The sequence below is a fragment of the Bacillus rossius genome, chromosome 1 (assembly GCF_032445375.1).
Source record: "Bacillus rossius redtenbacheri isolate Brsri chromosome 1, Brsri_v3, whole genome shotgun sequence".
NCBI lineage: Eukaryota > Metazoa > Arthropoda > Insecta > Phasmatodea > Bacillidae > Bacillus > Bacillus rossius.
This window is the reverse complement of record NC_086330.1, coordinates 373,982,176-374,002,313: the sequence shown is the minus strand read 5'-3', so window position 1 is coordinate 374,002,313 and position 20,138 is coordinate 373,982,176. Positions and strand designations below refer to the sequence as shown.

The window sequence follows — 20,138 nt, the reverse complement described above, 5'->3', positions numbered from 1 at the left end:
ATATTTTAAGACATTTGGTAATATAATTTAACAAGAAACAATCAACGATTGCATTTAAGTGCATTAATTTTGTTACTAGAGCTTCCGAAAAAATAAATCTGGATGAACAATGTTTTAATTAAAATTTTGAAAGAGCTTAAGTGTATGTGAAGAGAAAAATTACAAAATATTTATGTTAAAAATAATTACCCATTAACTTTTATTTAACTCAATCATAAAAAAGGAAATTCTATTCTAGATAGCATCTGTGTTAAAGGTTTCTCACCAACATTAATAACTAAAAAAAACGTAGCTTACCGTAAATTTTCAGACTACATCGACAATAAAATTAAAAACTAACATTTTTTCCGTATCTGTTTCTTGCTTGAAAACATTTTATTGGCCATTCACACAATTATTATCGTTATCTTTAGGAGATAATATAAGATATTATTTTAACAACTTGTCGCCCAGGTCAAGTGTCACGTTTCTGTACTGTAGTGTAGTGTGTTTGAAAATAATAATTGAAGAAACCTACTTATAATATTTGTAAACTTTTATCCCACGAAGCAAGCTTCACATTATTTGAGAAGTCAACTTAAAAGAAAGAGGCTATCGCATTTTGTAAACATTGTATTAAAATCCTTGAAATTAAAGCCACTAAAATAAATTACAAAAAATAGCTTTGAAAATACCACAGAATACTACACTGAAACTTTTATAGCCCTTTCAGCAGGTTATTGTACGGTAATTGCTAAATTCACACTATCTCTGTGTCCTGCGTTGCTCTTAAGAGTTTTTAAATAGCATTAAATGTACGTAGTCTGGCATCTTGAACAATATTGTTGTCGTGAATTACGGTTGGGTTAATTTCACGAACGGAGAACAAAAGGAACACGAGAACACTTTCGCTACTGCCGTCACTTCGTGCAATGGCGTGTCGGATTCGTTCCTCTGCCAGCCGTGTGACATTTAGAGGCGTCGCGGTACTCACCGGCGAGGCAGACAGCCAGCACCTTCGCGGAGGCCATGTCAGCGTCTCGACGCCGGCGATCGTCCGCCAACTGGCCCAATTTCTTTTTTTCCCGCCAAGAGAACCAAGGTGCTGCCCCCTTACCCCTCCCCAAACCCCCTCCTCCATTCCTGGTACGCCGAGCCCGCGGGCGAACGATCGTCCCGGTCCCCGCCCGACCGACCGGTCGTCCCGAATAGCCTCCGCACCCTCCCTGTCAATCGACGTCATCCACCTCGCTTCTTCCTCGCTGGCCATGGAGCTCGCTCGCGGTTCCTGCAATTTCGATGACGCGTCCCGCGCAGTTGTGCCAAATACACTTAGGGCCGGTTTTATGACCTCCGGCTAAAGTTCCGGCTAAAATTTAACCGCAGGCTAGCTCTTATTTCGGTTTTATGACTCCCTGTTAACGTCTACCTTGCAGTTAAAGTTCCGGCTAACCTAGCGGGTGGATGAACCGGCCGCTAGCTGCTTAACCGGAGGCTAAGCAACAGAAAATAAAATGGCGATGTATCAGGCGAGGTTAGTTGTTGTTAGTGATGATGACTATTTGAGGAATTCTATTGAATATTTGCAGGATGCGATGGAATAATTTATTACTAAATGTAAAATGCTTCGCATTCTTCAAAGTTTTATTAAAAATTACATGGCATGAAAGTGTAGTCACGCTTTTCTATTCTCGTCGAGTCGTGTATTATTATTTGACTTTAATTGATCACGAAGTACATAAACGTATGCTATGTATATAAACTTAAATGTTCCTGCTTAAGAATATGTGTAAATAAGTGAATTTTAAAATTGCAAAACAAGGGTTATTATTACCGGTAGGTACCTATTAAATGCGTGTTTTCGTGGAAGTTGTATCTGTGAATTTTTATTCGTAATACAGTGGACATATGCCGGGAATGAAATGCACTTAATTCGACTTCAGACGTGGTTATAATTCAATGAATACAATTGAATGTGAAAATAAATGTTACCCAATTATCCCTTCCCTATCTTACAAACCATTAGGTACTTATTATCTACCTGCCACGCAAGTGCAAAACGAAAACAGCACTGGAATTATTCTGTTTACCGTATCCAAGTTTATCCCTTGATCCTATCGGCATGACCCTTTATATGTTGGTCTTGTTTTACATTATACTTGCTTTTTTTTTATTTAGAATGTTGAAAAATCCTGTACACAACACAAAATACCTAACATATCACGATGCAAACAAATTATGTCAGGTCTTGTAAAAATATATTTCTTTCGTATACATTTTACAATCATAATTATTTCCCCAGTGAATATATCTAGGATCTCTCGACCTACTAAATTAAAACAGCAAGCATCCTATACCACAAACTAATTCCATCAGGATCGGATTAATTTGGATACGTGATGCGAAACTATTAGTACAAAAATGAAACCTACACCAGTGAAATGAAAATCGACAAGTATTTTCCCGAAACGGGGTCTATATTATTTGATTATGAAATAAATTTATGAAAGAAATAAGATTTCTCTAGCAAAAATGTCATCCCTATTTATTTGTTGGTATAGAATTACTTCGTTAGTTTTGGCTTAATATATAACCTAACAAAATCATGAGTTTCAATACAAGAGTAAAGTTGAAAACACACGGTTTTGAATCGTAAATTGTAATTTTATGGTTTAATACAAAGCAGGTTTGACGTCAAAGTAGTTTTTGGTTAATTTAATTATATCTGTTGCAAGATAAAGTCCGCGGCATATTTCTTTACTGCAGCTGTAAACATTCCAAATCACAATACAAACAAACAGCTGACTAACATTCTACCAGAAAAAATAACTGTCTTGCAACAAAAGTTACCAAATTCTGTTTTATTTCATTACCAATACACCCATTATTACACCACACGCTTCGTCAGGTTCCGGTTAGCCAACCGCAGGCTAAGTATGGGTCATAATACACCCCTCGTTCATTAACCGGAGGCTAGCCCTACCTGGAGGCTAGCTAACCTGAGGATTTAGCCGGAGGTCATAATATCGGCCCTTACACTGTTACACACTTACACCGGACAGCTCCAAGATTCTTCGTGCGAAAACCTGGCCGTTTTTTTCACGTCAGTCCGACAGATGGCAGACTTATAAGCTCAGCATTGACCATGGAGGTATTAGTCTATTAATTCTTACCGCCTCGGTCTGAACAATGTATCTGTTTTATACATATGGTACCAACATTATAACCACGAAAATAACTTTCTTTTCCCTTAAATTTTTTTTAATGATTGAGTTAAATACATATGTAATACCAATGACGGGCTATTTGGTTTGTAAATAAAAATTAAGGGATAATTATTTTCATAATAATTATATATCGACGAGACTCACCCCAGAAAATGGCCGCTAGTGTTTGCAATATACTTTGTTGCCACCTTTACGCTGTGTTCACACGGATTCCTTACTGCAAATTGTTCATTTCAGTCCTACGCATGGCATACTTTCAACAGAGGAATTTAGGGGCATGTATTTTTCACGATAATGACTGAACGCCCTTAGACAGCAATAATGACGCGTTTGCTTCCGCACTGGATGTAAGTGATTGGTGTTCTAAGAGGAGACATGTACCTTGTACCATGTACAGACGATGATACAGTGTTTTTAAATCAGCTAGTTCTCAAAAACATTTTCGCGAGAAATACATGCCCTAATTATGTTTTTTCCTTGTAACAGACCAGTACATTCGTAGGAAATGGAAAAAAAAAATCGTGGGATAAATTACTTCTAGATAGACTCCATAGTTTTATGTATACACAGAAAAATGTCACCCACTCATTGGCTGCTGTCTTGTGAGACGTTACAACGTAGTAGGCTGTGACTCGATCTTGCTTCTGTTGAGGTATTCACATTGACCCAAAGTCTCATCCAGATGTGTTGTAAGCCAACAGCAGAAGCAGATCTAAGGTCGCCAATCACAAGGTAAACAATCTCTAATGCAGTGTTACCTTATATACATCATAATTTTATCCCCACGAAAAATGCATGCTTTTTATAATTATGTAACAGAGGAACTGAGTCGTTTCGAGAAAGAGGTAGAGCCACTTCTGTTCTGAGGCGGGTGCGCCGCTCTGCCTTGATGGGGTCTCTGCCAGCGCATACTGGGGTAGGGGAACTCCCGGCGCCAGAGCAGATCTCTCCGGGTCCAGCACCCGGCAACAGCCTCCCGCCAGAGCAGATCTCTCAGGGTCCAGCACCCGGCAACAGCCTCCCGCCAGAGCAGATCTCTCAGGGTCCAGCGCCCGGCAACAGCCTCCCGCCAGAGCAGATCCCTCCGGGTCCAGCGCCCGGCAACAGCCTCCCACCAGAGCAGATCTCTCAGGGTCCAGCGCCCGGCAACAGCCTCCCACCAGAGCAGATCTCTCAGGGTCCAGCGCCCGGCAACAGCCTCCCACCAGAGCAGATCTCTCAGGGTCCAGCACCCGGCAACAGCCTCCCGCCAGAGCAGATCTCTCAGGGTCCAGCGCCCGGCAACAGCCTCCCGCCAGAGCAGATCCCTCCGGGTCCAGCGCCCGGCAACAGCCTCCCACCAGAGCAGATCTCTCAGGGTCCAGCGCCCGGCAACAGCCTCCCACCAGAGCAGATCTCTCAGGGTCCAGCGCCCGGCAACAGCCTCCCGCCAGAGCAGATCCCTCCGGGTCCAGCGCCCGGCAACAGCCTCCCACCAGAGCAGATCTCTCAGGGTCCAGCGCCCGGCAACAGCCTCCCACCAGAGCAGATCTCTCAGGGTCCAGCGCCCGGCAACAGCCTCCCACCAGAGCAGATCTCTCAGGGTCCAGCACCCGGCAACAGCCTCCCGCCAGAGCAGATCTCTCAGGGTCCAGCGCCCGGCAACAGCCTCCCGCCAGAGCAGATCTCTCAGGGTCCAGCGCCCGGCAACAGCCTCCCGCCAGAGCAGATCCCTCCGGGTCCAGCGCCCGGCAACAGCCTCCCGCCAGAGCAGATCTCTCAGGGTCCAGCGCCCGGCAACAGCCTCCCGCCAGAGCAGATCTCTCCGGGTCCAGCGCCCGGCAACAGCCTCCCACCAGAGCAGATCTCTCAGGGTCCAGCGCCCGGCAACAGCCTCCCACCAGAGCAGATCTCTCCGGGTCCAGCGCCCGGCAACAGCCTCCCGCCAGAGCAGATCCCTCCGGGTCCAGCGCCCGGCAACAGCCTCCCACCAGAGCAGATCTCTCAGGGTCCAGCGCCCGGCAACAGCCTCCCACCAGAGCAGATCTCTCAGGGTCCAGCGCCCGGCAACAGCCTCCCGCCAGAGCAGATCTCTCCGGGTCCAGCGCCCGGCAACAGCCTCCCGCCAGAGCAGATCTCTCCGGGTCCAGCGCCCGGCAACAGCCTCCCGCCAGAGCAGATCCCTCCGGGTTCAGCGCCCGGCAACAGCCTCCCGCCAGAGCAGATCCCTCCGGGTTCAGCGCCCGGCAACAGCCTCCCGCCAGAGCAGATCCCTCCGGGTTCAGCGCCCGGCAACAGCCTCCCGCCAGAGCAGATCCCTCCGGGTTCAGCGCCCGGCAACAGCCTCCCGCCAGAGCAGATCTCTCCGGGTCCAGCGCCCGGCAACAGCCTCCCGCCAGAGCAGATCCCTCCGGGTCCAGCGCCCGGCAACAGCCTCCCGCCAGAGCAGATCCCTCCGGGTCCAGCGCCCGGCAACAGCCTCCTCCAGAGCAGATCCCTACGGGTTCAGCGCCCGGCAACAGCCTCCCGCCAGAGCAGATCCCTCCGGGTCCAGCGCCCGGCAACAGCCTCCCGCCAGAGCAGATCCCTCCGGGTCCAGCGCCCGGCAACAGCCTCCCACCAGAGCAGATCTCTCAGGGTCCAGCGCCCGGCAACAGCCTCCCGCCAGAGCAGATCCCTCCGGGTCCAGCGCCCGGCAACAGCCTCCCGCCAGAGCAGATCCCTCCGGGTCCAGCGCCCGGCAACAGCCTCCCACCAGAGCAGATCTCTCAGGGTCCAGCGCCCGGCAACAGCCTCCCACCAGAGCAGATCTCTCAGGGTCCAGCACCCGGCAACAGCCTCCCGCCAGAGCAGATCTCTCAGGGTCCAGCGCCCGGCAACAGCCTCCCGCCAGAGCAGATCCCTCCGGGTCCAGCGCCCGGCAACAGCCTCCCACCAGAGCAGATCTCTCAGGGTCCAGCGCCCGGCAACAGCCTCCCGCCAGAGCAGATCTCTCAGGGTCCAGCGCCCGGCAACAGCCTCCCGCCAGAGCAGATCTCTCCGGGTCCAGCGCCCGGCAACAGCCTCCCACCAGAGCAGATCTCTCCGGGTCCAGCGCCCGGAAACAGCCTCCCACCAGAGCAGATCTCTCAGGGTCCAGCGCCCGGAAACAGCCTCCCACCAGAGCAGATCTCTCCGGGTCCAGCGCCCGGCAACAGCCTCCCGCCAGAGCAGATCCCTCCGGGTCCAGCGCCCGGCAACAGCCTCCCACCAGAGCAGATCTCTCAGGGTCCAGCACCCGGCAACAGCCTCCCGCCAGAGCAGATCTCTCCGGGTCCAGCGCCCGGCAACAGCCTCCCGCCAGAGCAGATCTCTCCGGGTCCAGCGCCCGGCAACAGCCTCCCGCCAGAGCAGATCTCTCCGGGTCCAGCGCCCGGCAACAGCCTCCCGCCAGAGCAGATCCCTCCGGGTTCAGCGCCCGGCAACAGCCTCCCGCCAGAGCAGATCCCTCCGGGTTCAGCGCCCGGCAACAGCCTCCCGCCAGAGCAGATCCCTCCGGGTTCAGCGCCCGGCAACAGCCTCCCGCCAGAGCAGATCCCTCCGGGTTCAGCGCCCGGCAACAGCCTCCCGCCAGAGCAGATCTCTCCGGGTCCAGCGCCCGGCAACAGCCTCCCGCCAGAGCAGATCCCTCCGGGTCCAGCGCCCGGCAACAGCCTCCCGCCAGAGCAGATCCCTCCGGGTTCAGCGCCCGGCAACAGCCTCCCGCCAGAGCAGATCCCTCCGGGTCCAGCGCCCGGCAACAGCCTCCCGCCAGAGCAGATCCCTCCGGGTCCAGCGCCCGGCAACAGCCTCCCGCCAGAGCAGATCCCTCCGGGTCCAGCGCCCGGCAACAGCCTCCCGCCAGAGCAGATCTCTCCGGGTCCAGCGCCCGGCAACAGCCTCCCGCCAGAGCAGATCCCTCCGGGTTCAGCGCCCGGCAACAGCCTCCCGCCAGAGCAGATCTCTCCGGGTTCAGCGCCCGGCAACAGCCTCCCGCCAGAGCAGATCTCTCCGGGTCCAGCGCCCGGCAACAGCCTCCCGCCAGAGCAGATCTCTCCGGGTCCAGCACCCGGCAACTGCCTCCCGCCAGAGCAGATCTCTCAGGGTCCAGCGCCCGGCAACAGCCTCCCGCCAGAACAGATCTCTCCGGGTCCAGCGCCCGGCAACAGCCTCCCGCCAGAGCAGATCTCTCAGGGTCCAGCGCCCGGCAACAGCCTCCCGCCAGAGCAGATCTCTCCGGGTCCAGCACCCGGCAACAGCCTCCCGCCAGAGCAGATCTCTCCGGGTCCAGCGCCCGCCAACAGCCTCCCGCCAGAGCAGATCTCTCCGGTTCCAGCGCCCGGCAACAGCCTCCCGCCAGAGCAGATCTCTCCGGGTCCAGCGCCCGGCAACAGCCTCCCGCCAGAGCAGATCTCTCTGGGTCCAGCACCCGGCAACAGCCTCCCGCCAGAGCAGATCTCTCAGGGTCCAGCACCCGGCAACAGCCTCCCGCCAGAGCAGATCTCTCAGGGTCGAGCGCCCGGCAACAGCCTCCCGCCAGAGCAGATCTCTCAGGGTCCAGCACCCGGCAACAGCCTCCCGCCAGAGCAGATCTCTCCGGGTCCAGCACCCGGCAACAGCCTCCCGCCAGAGCAGATCTCTCCGGGTTAAGCACCCGGCAACAGCCTCCCGCCAGAGCAGATCTCTCAGGGTCCAGCGCCCGGCAACAGCCTCCCGCCAGAGCAGATCTCTCCGGGTCCAGCACCCGGCAACAGCCTCCCGCCAGAGCAGATCTCTCCGGGTCCAGCACCCGGCAACAGCCTCCCGCCAGTACGTCACCCGAGGATTCACCCCCGCGACTGTACCGCGGTCCATGCTGCAGGTGTTTTCGGTGTTTCAAGAGCGTGCACCGGATGTGTCATGCCTGAAAACATTCCGAAAACACGTGTTTTAGTAATTTATACTCTTCCAAAAATACATTATAGAGACCGGAAAAATTCGCTGATTCATTTCGTGATAGGTTAAAATTCAAACTTGTGAACAATTCTGCTGTATTGGCTAGAAATTTAACTGGAGCTCTCTGGGCCAATGGCAGACTATTTACCAAAGAAGCGTCGAATCACAAGCCACCCAGTGGAGACGCCTCACAAGTTAGCACCCAATTAACACGCGTGTTTGCTTGAGAAATGCAGAGGATAATGGAAGCTATACTAGAGGTCATTGAATCCGCGACTTTTTCAGGTATCTATACGTATAACAACTAAATACAGAAACAAAATTACTCGACCGTTTTCAGCGCATTCTTTCTTAAAAGAGTTTCATTAACAGACGCCGCTCTTATGTCGTGTGCGGCGGGACCTGAAGTTTTTGACACTTTCTTAATTGGGCCATGCATATTTCGCGAAAAGATACCGAAGCCAGCTGAAAATTAAAACACTTTAGCATCGTCTGTTTTCCGTGATTGGGTGATTTTCTTTCAGGTACACGTCGATTGTTACAACACCAATCACAGTAATTCAGTGCGGAAGCAAACGCGTCCTGACTGGCTCGGTCAAATAAGGCATCGACTTCTCTCGCAGACGGCCGCCAATCACAAGGAAGAAACTGTTGATGGTGGTACCTTGTTGCAGTCTAATAGGAGTTCAGATTTTTTTCGCGAAAAATGCCTGCCCCTATTTATTTATTATTTATAAATAGAGCCAGGAGTACTTGAATTGCAAAAAAAAAGCGTAAGGTCTTACACACTCTAGGGCAAGGTCGTACACGCTGTAGGGCAAGGTCGTACACACTGTAGGGCAAGGTCGTACACACTAGGGCGAGGTCGTACACACTTTAGGGCAAAGTCGTACACACTGTAGGGCAAAGTCGTACACACTGTAAGGCAAAGTCGTACACACTGTAGGGCAAGGTCGTACACACTGTAGGCACTGTCGTATACACTGTAGGGCAAGGTCGTACACACTGTAGGGGAAGGTCGTACACACTGTAGGGCAAGGTCGTAAACACTGATGGGGAAGGTCATACACACTGTAATGCAAGGTCGTACACACTGTAGGGCAAAGTCGTACACACTGTAATGCAAAGTCGTACACACTAGGGCGAGGTCGTACACACTGTAGGGCAAAGTCATACACACTGTAGGGCAAAGTCGTACACACTGTAAGGCACAGTCGTACACACTGTAAGGCAAAGTCGTACACACTGTACGGCAAGGTCGTACACACTGTAGGGAAAAGTCGTACACACTGTAGGGCAAAGTCGTACACACTGTAGGGCAAAGTCGTACACACTGTACGGCAAGGTCGTACACACTGTAGGGAAAAGTCGTACACACTGTAGGGCAAAGTCGTACACACTGTAGGGCAAAGTCGTACACACTGTAAGGCAAGGTCGTACACACTGTAGGGCAAAGTCGTACACACTGTAGGTCAAGGTCGTACACACTGTAGGGCAAGGTCGTACACACTCTAGGGCAAGGTTGTACACACTGTAGGGCAAGGTCGTACACACTGTAGGGCAAAGTCGTACACACTGTAGGGCAAGGTCGTACACACTGTAGGGCAAGGTCGTAAACACTGATGGGGAAGGTCATACACACTGTAATGCAAGGTCGTACACAGTGTAGTATAAGGTCGTACACACTGTAGGGACTTGCTGGGGGAGAGTTTATAAAGTAACTGTGTGGACTTGCTAAGGTAGAGTTTACAAACTGGCTGTGTGGAACAACATGCATGAAGTGTGTGACCAAGTTTTTTGTCCACAAAGCTGGAACATTTAAAACCACAAATGGTACACAGCTACGCATTTTAGTTTTACAAGTGATATCGTTGGCAACTGAATTTCTAAGAGCTTTCCGTGTAAAAGTACAAAAAAAAATTATTTCCAGCCGAAGTATTATAGTTAAATCGCATGGGCGCAAATCTGTAGGATTTCCAGGGGGGGCCCGTGAATTATGTGGTTTAAGAATTTTGCGCTAGAGGTCAACCGAAACAAGTCTTCTCTGGATGATAAGCTCGTATGTTATACACTTTATTTTTACGTAAGTGATATTAACAATAAAGCAGAGCAACATATGTTTTAGTAATTATAAATTAATGACTATAAGAAGTGATCTCTCAAACATGTTTGAATAATTTGCTAACCTAAATACATAAAATATCCATGAAAAAATCTATAAAAATAATATACGTGAATATAATGCAAATAGATAACACCCCACCCATGCATTACCATTTTCAAAAAGTGTTTATTCTAATTTCAGATCTTGAAGCAAAATATTTAGCTAATTCATGTAAACTAAGTTCATCCAAACGACTTTTGTGAACATGACACACAGTCACTGAGTTGAGACGGGTTTGAGTCATGGTACTGCTTAACCATGTCTTCAGGCGCCTCAGAGCTCCCATACAACAAACGTGAAAACAGAATAAAATTTCACAAATTATGTATTTCTGTTCCCGCTATAACAAGAAATACTAAAACAGAATAAAATAAATATTTAAGTGGGGCTCCCATACAACAGACATGATTTTTTTTTGCCGTTTTTATAGATAATGGTACGGAACCCTTCGTGCGCAAGTTCGACTCGCACTTTGTCGGGTTTTTTTATGCCACATCACATAATTACTGCGATTCAAATGCTGTTCGTGAAATTCTTTGTTCACAGTTTTTGATGCGCCCTAAAAGCCCAAAGCGCCAAAGCTAATAAACGGATCAACATCAAATGTACGATCGAATCATATTAAAACCCTAAAAGACTATTTTATTTAGTAAAGGCATCAACCAGGTAAAAAAGAAAAAAAACTTAATGACACAAATTAAAAATCTCGGAGATAGAACTATGAAATTTATCCTACAGCTAATTGAACCGCATACATTTCTCGGCTTATATTTAGTATAATCAGTATTTTGGCAGTGAATTATTTAGTTAAAATATGCCGCTTGATTATTTATTAAAGAGACGCGTTTGCTTCCTTATTAACTTAAATATGGATGTGTAACGTTTATATACTTCTTTCTCACTCTTACTTCTGTTTACTTGTGCAGTGTTGCAGTTATCAAATAACAAATGTTATAAAGTGATTATCGGCCATGAATTGTGAAAATTATCGTTTGATAATAAAAGGGGAGTGATTTTAAATTCCATATTGACGAGGAAAAAAATTATTTCCTGTATATTCACATGTAACGTACAGAGCAGCTAGCCTTACAAAATGGAGATGAGCTAAAAAATTCCAGAAAATAGTATATAAGTTTCAGTTCGTAAATAAACGAAATTCTGCTATAATTACCGATAAAGTATTAAGTTGTTTATTTACTGGAAAAAATAACGTTACATAATCACTTAAATAAAATATATTACCTAAATAATAGTCACTACTTATAAAACAATCAAGCTTACCAGGTGAGAATCAAATTCTGTTTTCCGTTTCTTCCGCGTCACGAACTTATCCATGTTGATGTTTGCCAAGAAAGCAGAAGACTGGCGCACACGAGAGCAAAACCACTTTAAAAACAGACTACCTGAAACCTATAATACTGTCGTTTCAGAGGACAAGGTAGTGTGGGTAACAATGGGGAGGTAATGCTAACGGAACCCTAGCTTCGTCCTTTGGCATGAACGGTTTCTAGGAATTAAGGGGTTCAAAGTTCGCACTGCAAAACTCCATACCATGGCTTTCGCAGAAGGGGTAAGGGAAAATAACTACGGAACTCGAAGGTAGGAATGTAAAGCATGTCAAAGTGTCTGTCCTCGTTGTAAATAATAATCTGATATGTATGTTGTGTACACCATTAACTTTAAAATCACGAAGTGGGCCCCCCCAAGGAGGGGCCCATTAATTCCAGGGGGGCCCGGGCCCCCCTGGCCCCCCCGGGATCTACGCCCATGGTTAAATGTTAGAATTGTTTAACTAACTAAATAATCTTGGTTTCGTTCACCATAAAATGCTTCTCTTACTGGTGTTATATCGATGTATGTGCAACTGTTATATAGTACACTAAAGGAAAAAAATTGGATATGTTAAGAGGCCCACCTAATCAGGGGGGTATCTGAGTCAGTGAGGCGGGATGATAAGTGTGACGCTTGCTGGCGCTTCTAGCGCAGTGTCGCCTCTAAGCGCAAGGCAATGGATTGAGGGCAGTCTTCTCGTCGTGCACAGGACAACTATGAGTTTTCAGCGGTGTCCATAACATTATACGGCAGAGAAATGAAGATAAAAGTTTCATGCAAGTCCCATTATTAGGGACCGGAAAAATTCGCGGTTTCAATAGCCTTCAGGATAGACTGCACGTTCCCCTGTACACTTGGGCAAATAACGCCAGTTCATTGGCTGCTGACTTGTGAGTCGTCTCAGCTGGTTTGTCTGTGATTCGATCCTTCTTTGGTTGAGGGTTTATCATTGGTTGAGATTCGTCCATATGAACTGTAAGCCAATAGCAAAATCATCTAAAAGGTATATGTATTTGACTTCTAGCCTATCGCCGAATGAATCAGCGAATTTTTCCGGTCTCTACCCATTAGTGCTTTCAAGAATGTGTATCAGCTATTTTATGCCTTAAAATTACTAAGAAAATACGCATTTTAGTCAATTTGACACGTTTTAAAATTCAACTAAAATTTTTAATCCGGAAACGAAGGCAAATTTCTGCCCTTAGCTAATTATTAAGATCTTTTAGGAAAATTCCCCACTCGGACATCTTAAGCAATTTTCAAATCGCGTATTTTGACGTGACAACGTCTAATAAAACGATGAACGCCGGCTGCATGCACGAAAGTGTCCCGTTACGCACATTGTCCCGTTACACGGTGTCCCGTTACACACATTGTCCCGTTACACGGTGTCCCGTTACATACATTGTCCCGTTCCGCTCATTGTACGCTTGCGCCGCATCTATCTTCCACTCGATTGGCCTATGAATCTACTATTATATTAAATAGGTAGGGATAGGAAAAATTCGCGGGTTCAATGACCTGTAGGATGAACTCCACAGTTCTACGTACACTCGGTCAAATGCCACCCACCCATTGGCTGCCGTCTTGTGAGACATCCCAACGTAGCAGCCTGTGATTCGATAAAGCTTTGGTCGGGCGTTTCTAATTGGCCCAGAGTCATCCAGGTGAGTTGTGAGCCAATAGCAGAGGCAGCACTGAGGTGTAACTATTTGTATTTTAGCCTGTCGCGAAATGAACCCGCGAATTTTTCCTATCCCTATAAATATGTTAAGGCGCGTTTTTATAAGTAGATTTTAAATATAGTACTTTAACTAAACTATTTTTGACGTTGCAACGATTTGAATTAATGAGTGCACATAAAAGTAAATTTATCAATTAAATTTTAGATTTAATTTCACTCCTTCTTTGTATCCATACAAAATAGTGATAATTCAATAAAATGTATTCAATTTTATTCATAAAAGTATGCAATCATTTCATCAGTGTTTTGTTATGGCGTTGTCACGTTAAACTATCGTCCGTAAACTGACTTTACAAACCAACCAATTTGTTTTTCCTGAAGCTCTGCACATCGCGTGTGTATTTGCACTTGATCCAGATATTAAAAGTGCAGTTGCGTGAATCGTTTGAATGTGCCGCGAGGGCGTTCCCTGTGTGAAGATGATGCAAGATGGCTGAAGAGGCCACGCCCCCGGCATGACGTCAGACGCATCCATTAGAAGACAAAAGGGAGATTTACTATAGGGCCTTCACGTGAGTAGAGGGAGACCGCTCCCACTAATGGAAGGTCTCGCCCTATAGGTTGAGACCGGAAAAATTCGCGAATTCATCTCGCGATGGGCTAAAATACAAATAGTTATACCTCAGTGCCGCCTCTGCTATTGGCTCACAACTCACCTGGATGATTCTGAGCCAATGAGAAACACCCGACCAAAGCTTTATCGAATCACAGACTGCTACGTTGTGTACGTATATGTTCCTTGCGTATATACATCACACTGTTATGTATCCAGATCCGTAGACAAATTTTATAATAAAATGATAAATACAAATTTAAGAATTATTAGTATGTTTACACTAGGTATGAAAGCTAATATTTGAATTACCATTATTGTATAACTACAATATATAATTTATATGATCTACCCTGTACCAGACTGAGTTTTGATCAAGTACACGGATTAGGTCGGACACATAACACTCAAGTGTTCTTAAATATAATGAATGTTTAGTTAAGATGTCTATGTTTAATTATGACACCAAACAATTTTTAATTATTATTTCCTTTAAGGTTAAAATTTATTTTAATTCCTCGGCTATAGTTAATCTCAGGGTAGCATTTCTTGAGTTCTGTCTAACGAGACTGCTGGGGGCCGAAAATGACTTGATTTCTTTCAACAGAAAAACATATTATCCGGAAAATATTTGATTCATTTTAAATTATATTTAATTGTCAGCTTTTCTTGTTAAAAATATCACCGATTTCACTTTAGACTGTTACTTATATGTATATAATTATTGAATCTTGTAGAACCCGAAAAGACATGTAATAAAGTACACATACCACATCAGCAGGATGAACTTACAATACGAACATTGTTTCTTGAATGAACAGATAGGATTAGTAATATTATTTTCAATCTTCTCGGCATTAATTACATACATTTTCCTTTTTAGCGTCCTTAGCAACCACCTTATTTTTCATAAACAAGCATTTCCAAAGAATAATGTACACATAGACATGGTTGCCTTTGACCGCAGCCATGGAGTAACAAAAATAATTAAATGAATTACATGCACAATTTGTAAGATAACTATGCACCGTAACGGTACATAATTGCCGCTTCTGATAATGACACAAAACAGACTATGTCAGCACACAGTAATTCGACTATGGAGTTTTTGTGTTCATTAACAATCTCTAGAATCACATTAACAGTGTACACTCAACTGTATTACTAAATTAAGAACATACTATCGCTTGGGCGATCAACACACACTGTAACATAAACATTCACAACAATGGGTGATGTCTGTCCGAAGCAATGTTGCATCTCGTTGCACGAAGACGTACTGCATTATACAGCAGCATCTGACTCCACCCTCTGCATATCCTGCGTTGATGTTCAATGACGACGACACAAACAAGCAGACATCACGGTGCACTCTTACCTCCATGTTGAAAACAACAGTGTACCTGGGTAGAGGCAATGGTACAGGTCGATTGGCAGTGTCCTGGCAGTGGACACCACTCAAGCAGCTTCCTGGGTTGACAGGCAGTCACTAGTCGTCAGCCTCGGGGTGATGATAGTGATTCTGGTCCATGCGTCGCTGCTGCCGATGACAGGCGCCTCTCCCAGGCGACAGCGCGATCACCGCGACAAAGCACGTGGCAGCGATCCGTGCCGCTTCCGCCACTTGGACTCTCACAACCATCCGCTGATCGTCGTTCAGATACCCATTATACAAGTCTCTTAAATGGCTTTTGGGTTTAATGGTAGGTGTCCCAGCACTAACATATAACTAGCACACATTTTGAATAACGCGTGTTCTTGTTTCACAACAGAAATCGTCGCACACTTAGAAACATAGCATGTCCCAATTTCTAAATTAAATGTGTCTACTTGCACTCTTCCTTGAGCAAGTCTTACACCTACACAAAGCTTCTTTTCTTGAAGTTGTCTGGTACAGAATAGATCTTTTTAAAAAAAACTAAATTAAATACACTTAATAATATTTAACACTAACGTTGTGTTAGATTAACATAATAACCTAGGGTCAATTATTTAATTAGCTTGTCAGCTGAGGAAAAAAATATGTAAACAGTGTATAGCGATGCGTTGCGTTGACAAGGCGAATAAACGCTTTTCGGAGGCGTTGTAAATACCGTACACCTTTCGTGTGCTTCTTAAGATAATTAAAATTTTAAAATTTTTCAATCTAATCGAAATAGTGTCAACTACGAGTGAGGATACATATATTTTCTTATTTCACTGGATACCAACTGAATTATCATCAAACAAGGTGATTACTCATTCTTGACAGTGTATTTGCAACTGTGTAGTCTCTTCCTTTATTTTGCAGGTAATACTGATTTAGAGCCTGATAGTTACGATGTTGTTCTAAAATACGCTTTTCGTCAGATCACAAAATGTAACAGGCGTTATTGAAATATACATGTGAGTAGAATCAGCTATCATCATATGATAAAATCTCGTCAAATTAAATAATACTGGCTCTCGTGCTTGAGTAGTGTACTAGTTGATACCGAATAGTTTCTGTATATCTTGACCTGACGTGTTAATGCCAAACTCATGGTTTGAACACAAATCACAGTAAATAGAATCTATGCTTTAAGTCCTCGGACTTCGCCGAACTGTGACATAATATTCCGTACGCAGGCGGTATCACACCTCACCTATACGTCAGACATCGACTGGAAAATACTTCAACCGACACAAAAAAAACACAGTCGGTCAATTCCAGCGACTCGTCGGCACTTATAACTACTGTACCATACCGTTATACACGATGCAGCTGAATTTTCTCTCTACTCTGGAGAACTATGTAGATAATTAAATTTCATTTAACTGACCATACTCAATTGTTTACTTTCATAACAGATTACATTAGCATTGTGTTGACATCAATTTATCTAACTATCGGAGGCTTATATTCGCGTAATTGAGCAATATTGTATCTACCAATTACACGCTTAGTATCTACCTCAGCTAGCGTATAGCAATTTTCATTGATGACTTCTCTAATCACATATGGTCCAGTGAATAGTAAGAATAACTTGCTGGTTACATTATACCATTTCTTGCTAATATTGGATGTCTTACGAAGAACTAGCGATCCAATTTCGAAGCTACTTCTCTTAGATGCTGGCTTTCTACGGCATCTTGTTGCTGCGGCAGACAGTAGTTTAGCCTGTACTAGCTGATGGACATCTTCGCTCGTAGGTAGGTCTTCTCTTGATGATTTCTCGTCTAGTCCAGGAAGGTAACGCGGGTCTATCGCATCGGAACGGTTCAGACAAAGGATTTCAAATGGAGTTAACCTCTTTCCAGGTACTAGGGTCTCGATCCGGGGCGATATTACCTTGACCCGTTCTAGTTTAACGTCTTGTCACTTTCATCTCTTCCTGACGGCATCCAGATGCCTGCTTTGTTGGCATTATTTACAGCTGTTTGGAAATTTGTAGCTGTAGGGTTCAATGGCTCGTTCCTAGAAAAGTAGCCACGTTGTTGCTGTGGTGGTAATGTTGAAGTGAACGGTGGAGGAAATGTAGAAATGATTTGTTTACTGTTCGAGGCGTACCCTGCTGTTCTGGTGCTGAGACGATCTCCTCGTACAGTAATAGACTGGGATAATGGCTGTTGATCTTCCGTGCAGTGTCTCGATGCTTGCTGGTATTCTTTTGTCTCGTGCGCCTTGCGTGAATCTTCATATTCATCATCGGAATAAGCTCGCCGTTTCTCGTACATGGATTCCCTAGAAGGCTGTTGTTCTGGTGTTAGTGATCTTTGTCGGTTGTCGCTCCTGCTGTACCTATTCTGATGGTAATCCTCTTCATGATCATTACTGTACCACTTGTTGCGAGACCACCATGTTTTCCCTTTGTATGCAGCCTTTCGCTGGTGCTGGTTTGATTGTTGATAATTTCCCTTGAAATTGTTTCGGTGCCTTGGTCGTTCTTCCTGGTACTGCCAGCGTACGTAGTTTACCGCGGCTTTTCGTTCATCCTTAGGTCGATTATCTCTATTATGCCAATAGTTATGAACGGGGGTATTTTTCGAATGTTGAACAATGTCGTGGACAGGATTATCGCGAGGTGTTTGTGTGCGATTCATTTTCTCGAGTTTATCAAAATTTAGTAGTTGTTCTCGGAAATCATTTATTTCTCTGTATGTCCTACCAGTCAATTGCAATTGATATTTTATCGGTAATTGCGTCAGTATGGTGGCGATGAATTCGTCATCCGTCATCTTCAAATCCAAATAACGAGTGCGTTCAAACATGCTGGATACATGAGCTTCTAGCGACATTCCTCGCTTATGATCATACCGCTCAGAATGTAGTTGCGCACGCAAATTTCCCTGGATCCTTAAGCTCCAGTATTGCTGTTTAAACGATTCTCTGAAATGTTCGTATGACGTGATCGTAGTGTTGACCATCTCCCACCAATAAAATGCGTGACTCTTTAAAGCAGTGTTTAGGCATTTTAATTTTTCTGTGTCCTGTAGTCCAAACGTTTGGGCGTATTCCTCAAACTTATTAAGGAATCTGATAGGATTTTCGGATGTTTTTCCGGAAAATGTCGGCATTGCCTCAGACCAATGGCGTGCCGGGTGATGCATAAGCGTGGCAGGGTCCATGTTTGGGGTACTGACGGTATTACTCAACAATGCCTGTCCTGAAATATGATCATTTACCGCTGTTTCAGGAATGTAATCGACTCTAGGTGCCTGAATAGGTGTAGTATTATTTAGTGTTGGTAGGGGAGGTGACATATCACAGCTTATTTTGCTTAACCGCCGCTCCAGCTCCTTAACCTGGTTTCGTAACAGTTCAGTGTGACTACTTACTGTTTCGGTAGCTACCTGGATGCAGTTAGTTCCTAGAGCATCTACTCTGCTGTGAAAAGTAGCAGTAGACTCTTCCACCTGCTCTAACCTCAAATTCAGCTGTTCTGCCTGCTTGTGTATTTCAGACCTCAGTAACATATGGTTGTGCGTGCACTGGTTCTGAATTTCTTGTTGTTTCTCCTGAGCAGTAGTTAAAAAAGACGTGGTCTTCGTTTCTAAAATATCAAGTCGAGACTGTCCTTGTGATACTCGTTCATTGAGATGTTCAATAGCAGAATTCTGTTCTGCTATATGTGCTCCTAACCTGTCCTGTAATTCCCCAATATCCCTCTGCACGTTACTTAGGCCATACTGAAAATCAGCACGTAGGCTAGACTGACCACTGCTCACCTTAACCTCTAAACCATTTATATCAGATCGTACGCTGTTCAAACCAGACTCTAGGCTAGATTGAAAATCTGACTTAAAACTAGCCAACACTTGTTGTAATATTTCCACGGTAATTACCGGTGTACGTGTGTACTCACTATTTGCAGTAATAGATCTGCCAACATCAACATTAATTTCGGTATCTTCACCTTGAAATTGGTCATATAATGTAGGGTGTTGAGTGTTAACTATATCATTGTTTTCTAACAATGCATCGGGCTGTACAAAAGCGTGAGATAAGTTTGGTTCGTTCAACAACGGCCGCTCCACCTCCTCGTTTTCCCCTTGTCGTGTCATCAATGCACTGTCAATGCCAACATCATTAACATTATCTACTATACTTAGGTGATCCGAATTTGCAGTCAGATTTTCGCTACTTGATGATTGCTTTTCTACATTTAATTCGTTATCAGGATGCATTTCAGATCGATTTCGCAGACAATATCCGGCGGTAGTTTGTCTAGACATAGTAAATTTAGTGGGTTATACCACACAAAAGAATAATAACTATCAACCAAATCAAATCACTTTCTGGCTTAATATCGAGCCCCACGTTGTAGTGACAAATTTTTATGTACGTATATGTTCCTTGCGTATATACATCACACTGTTATGTATCCAGATCCGTAGACAAATTTTATAATAAAATGATAAATACAAATTTAAGAATTATTAGTATGTTTACACTAGGTATGAAAGCTAATATTTGAATTACCATTATTGTATAACTACAATATATAATTTATATGATCTACCCTGTACCAGACTGAGTTTTGATCAAGTACACGGATTAGGTCGGACACATAACACTCAAGTGTTCTTAAATATAATGAATGTTTAGTTAAGATGTCTATGTTTAATTATGACACCAAACAATTTTTAATTATTATTTCCTTTAAGGTTAAAATTTATTTTAATTCCTCGGCTATAGTTAATCTCAGGGTAGCATTTCTTGAGTTCTGTCTAACGAGACTGCTGGGG

At 45.2% G+C, this 20,138-nt stretch overlaps 2 protein-coding genes across 3 annotated transcripts in view; both read right to left on the bottom strand.

Annotated features, from left to right (window-relative positions):
• The window catches only part of LOC134528512 (xaa-Pro aminopeptidase 1-like), a 116,188-nt gene extending 115,157 nt beyond the window's left edge, over positions 1-1,031 (bottom strand). For both annotated transcript variants that reach the window (XM_063362192.1, XM_063362191.1), the window contains exon 1: positions 974-1,031. In XM_063362192.1, the coding sequence (XP_063218262.1) occupies positions 974-1,010 (37 nt within the window). In that variant the 5' untranslated portion in view covers positions 1,011-1,031. The remainder of the gene's footprint in view (positions 1-973) is intronic.
• A 61-nt stretch (positions 1,032-1,092) lies between these two features.
• Positions 1,093-15,315, bottom strand: LOC134528824 (uncharacterized). The gene is made up of 4 exons (XM_063362493.1): positions 15,310-15,315; positions 5,706-8,058; positions 4,024-5,664; positions 1,093-1,205 (listed from the first exon to the last, which is right to left on the bottom strand). The coding sequence occupies exons 1-4, from the start codon at positions 15,313-15,315 to the stop codon at positions 1,093-1,095; spliced, it is 4,113 nt and encodes a 1,370-aa protein (XP_063218563.1).
• Positions 15,316-20,138: the final 4,823 nt, after the last annotated feature.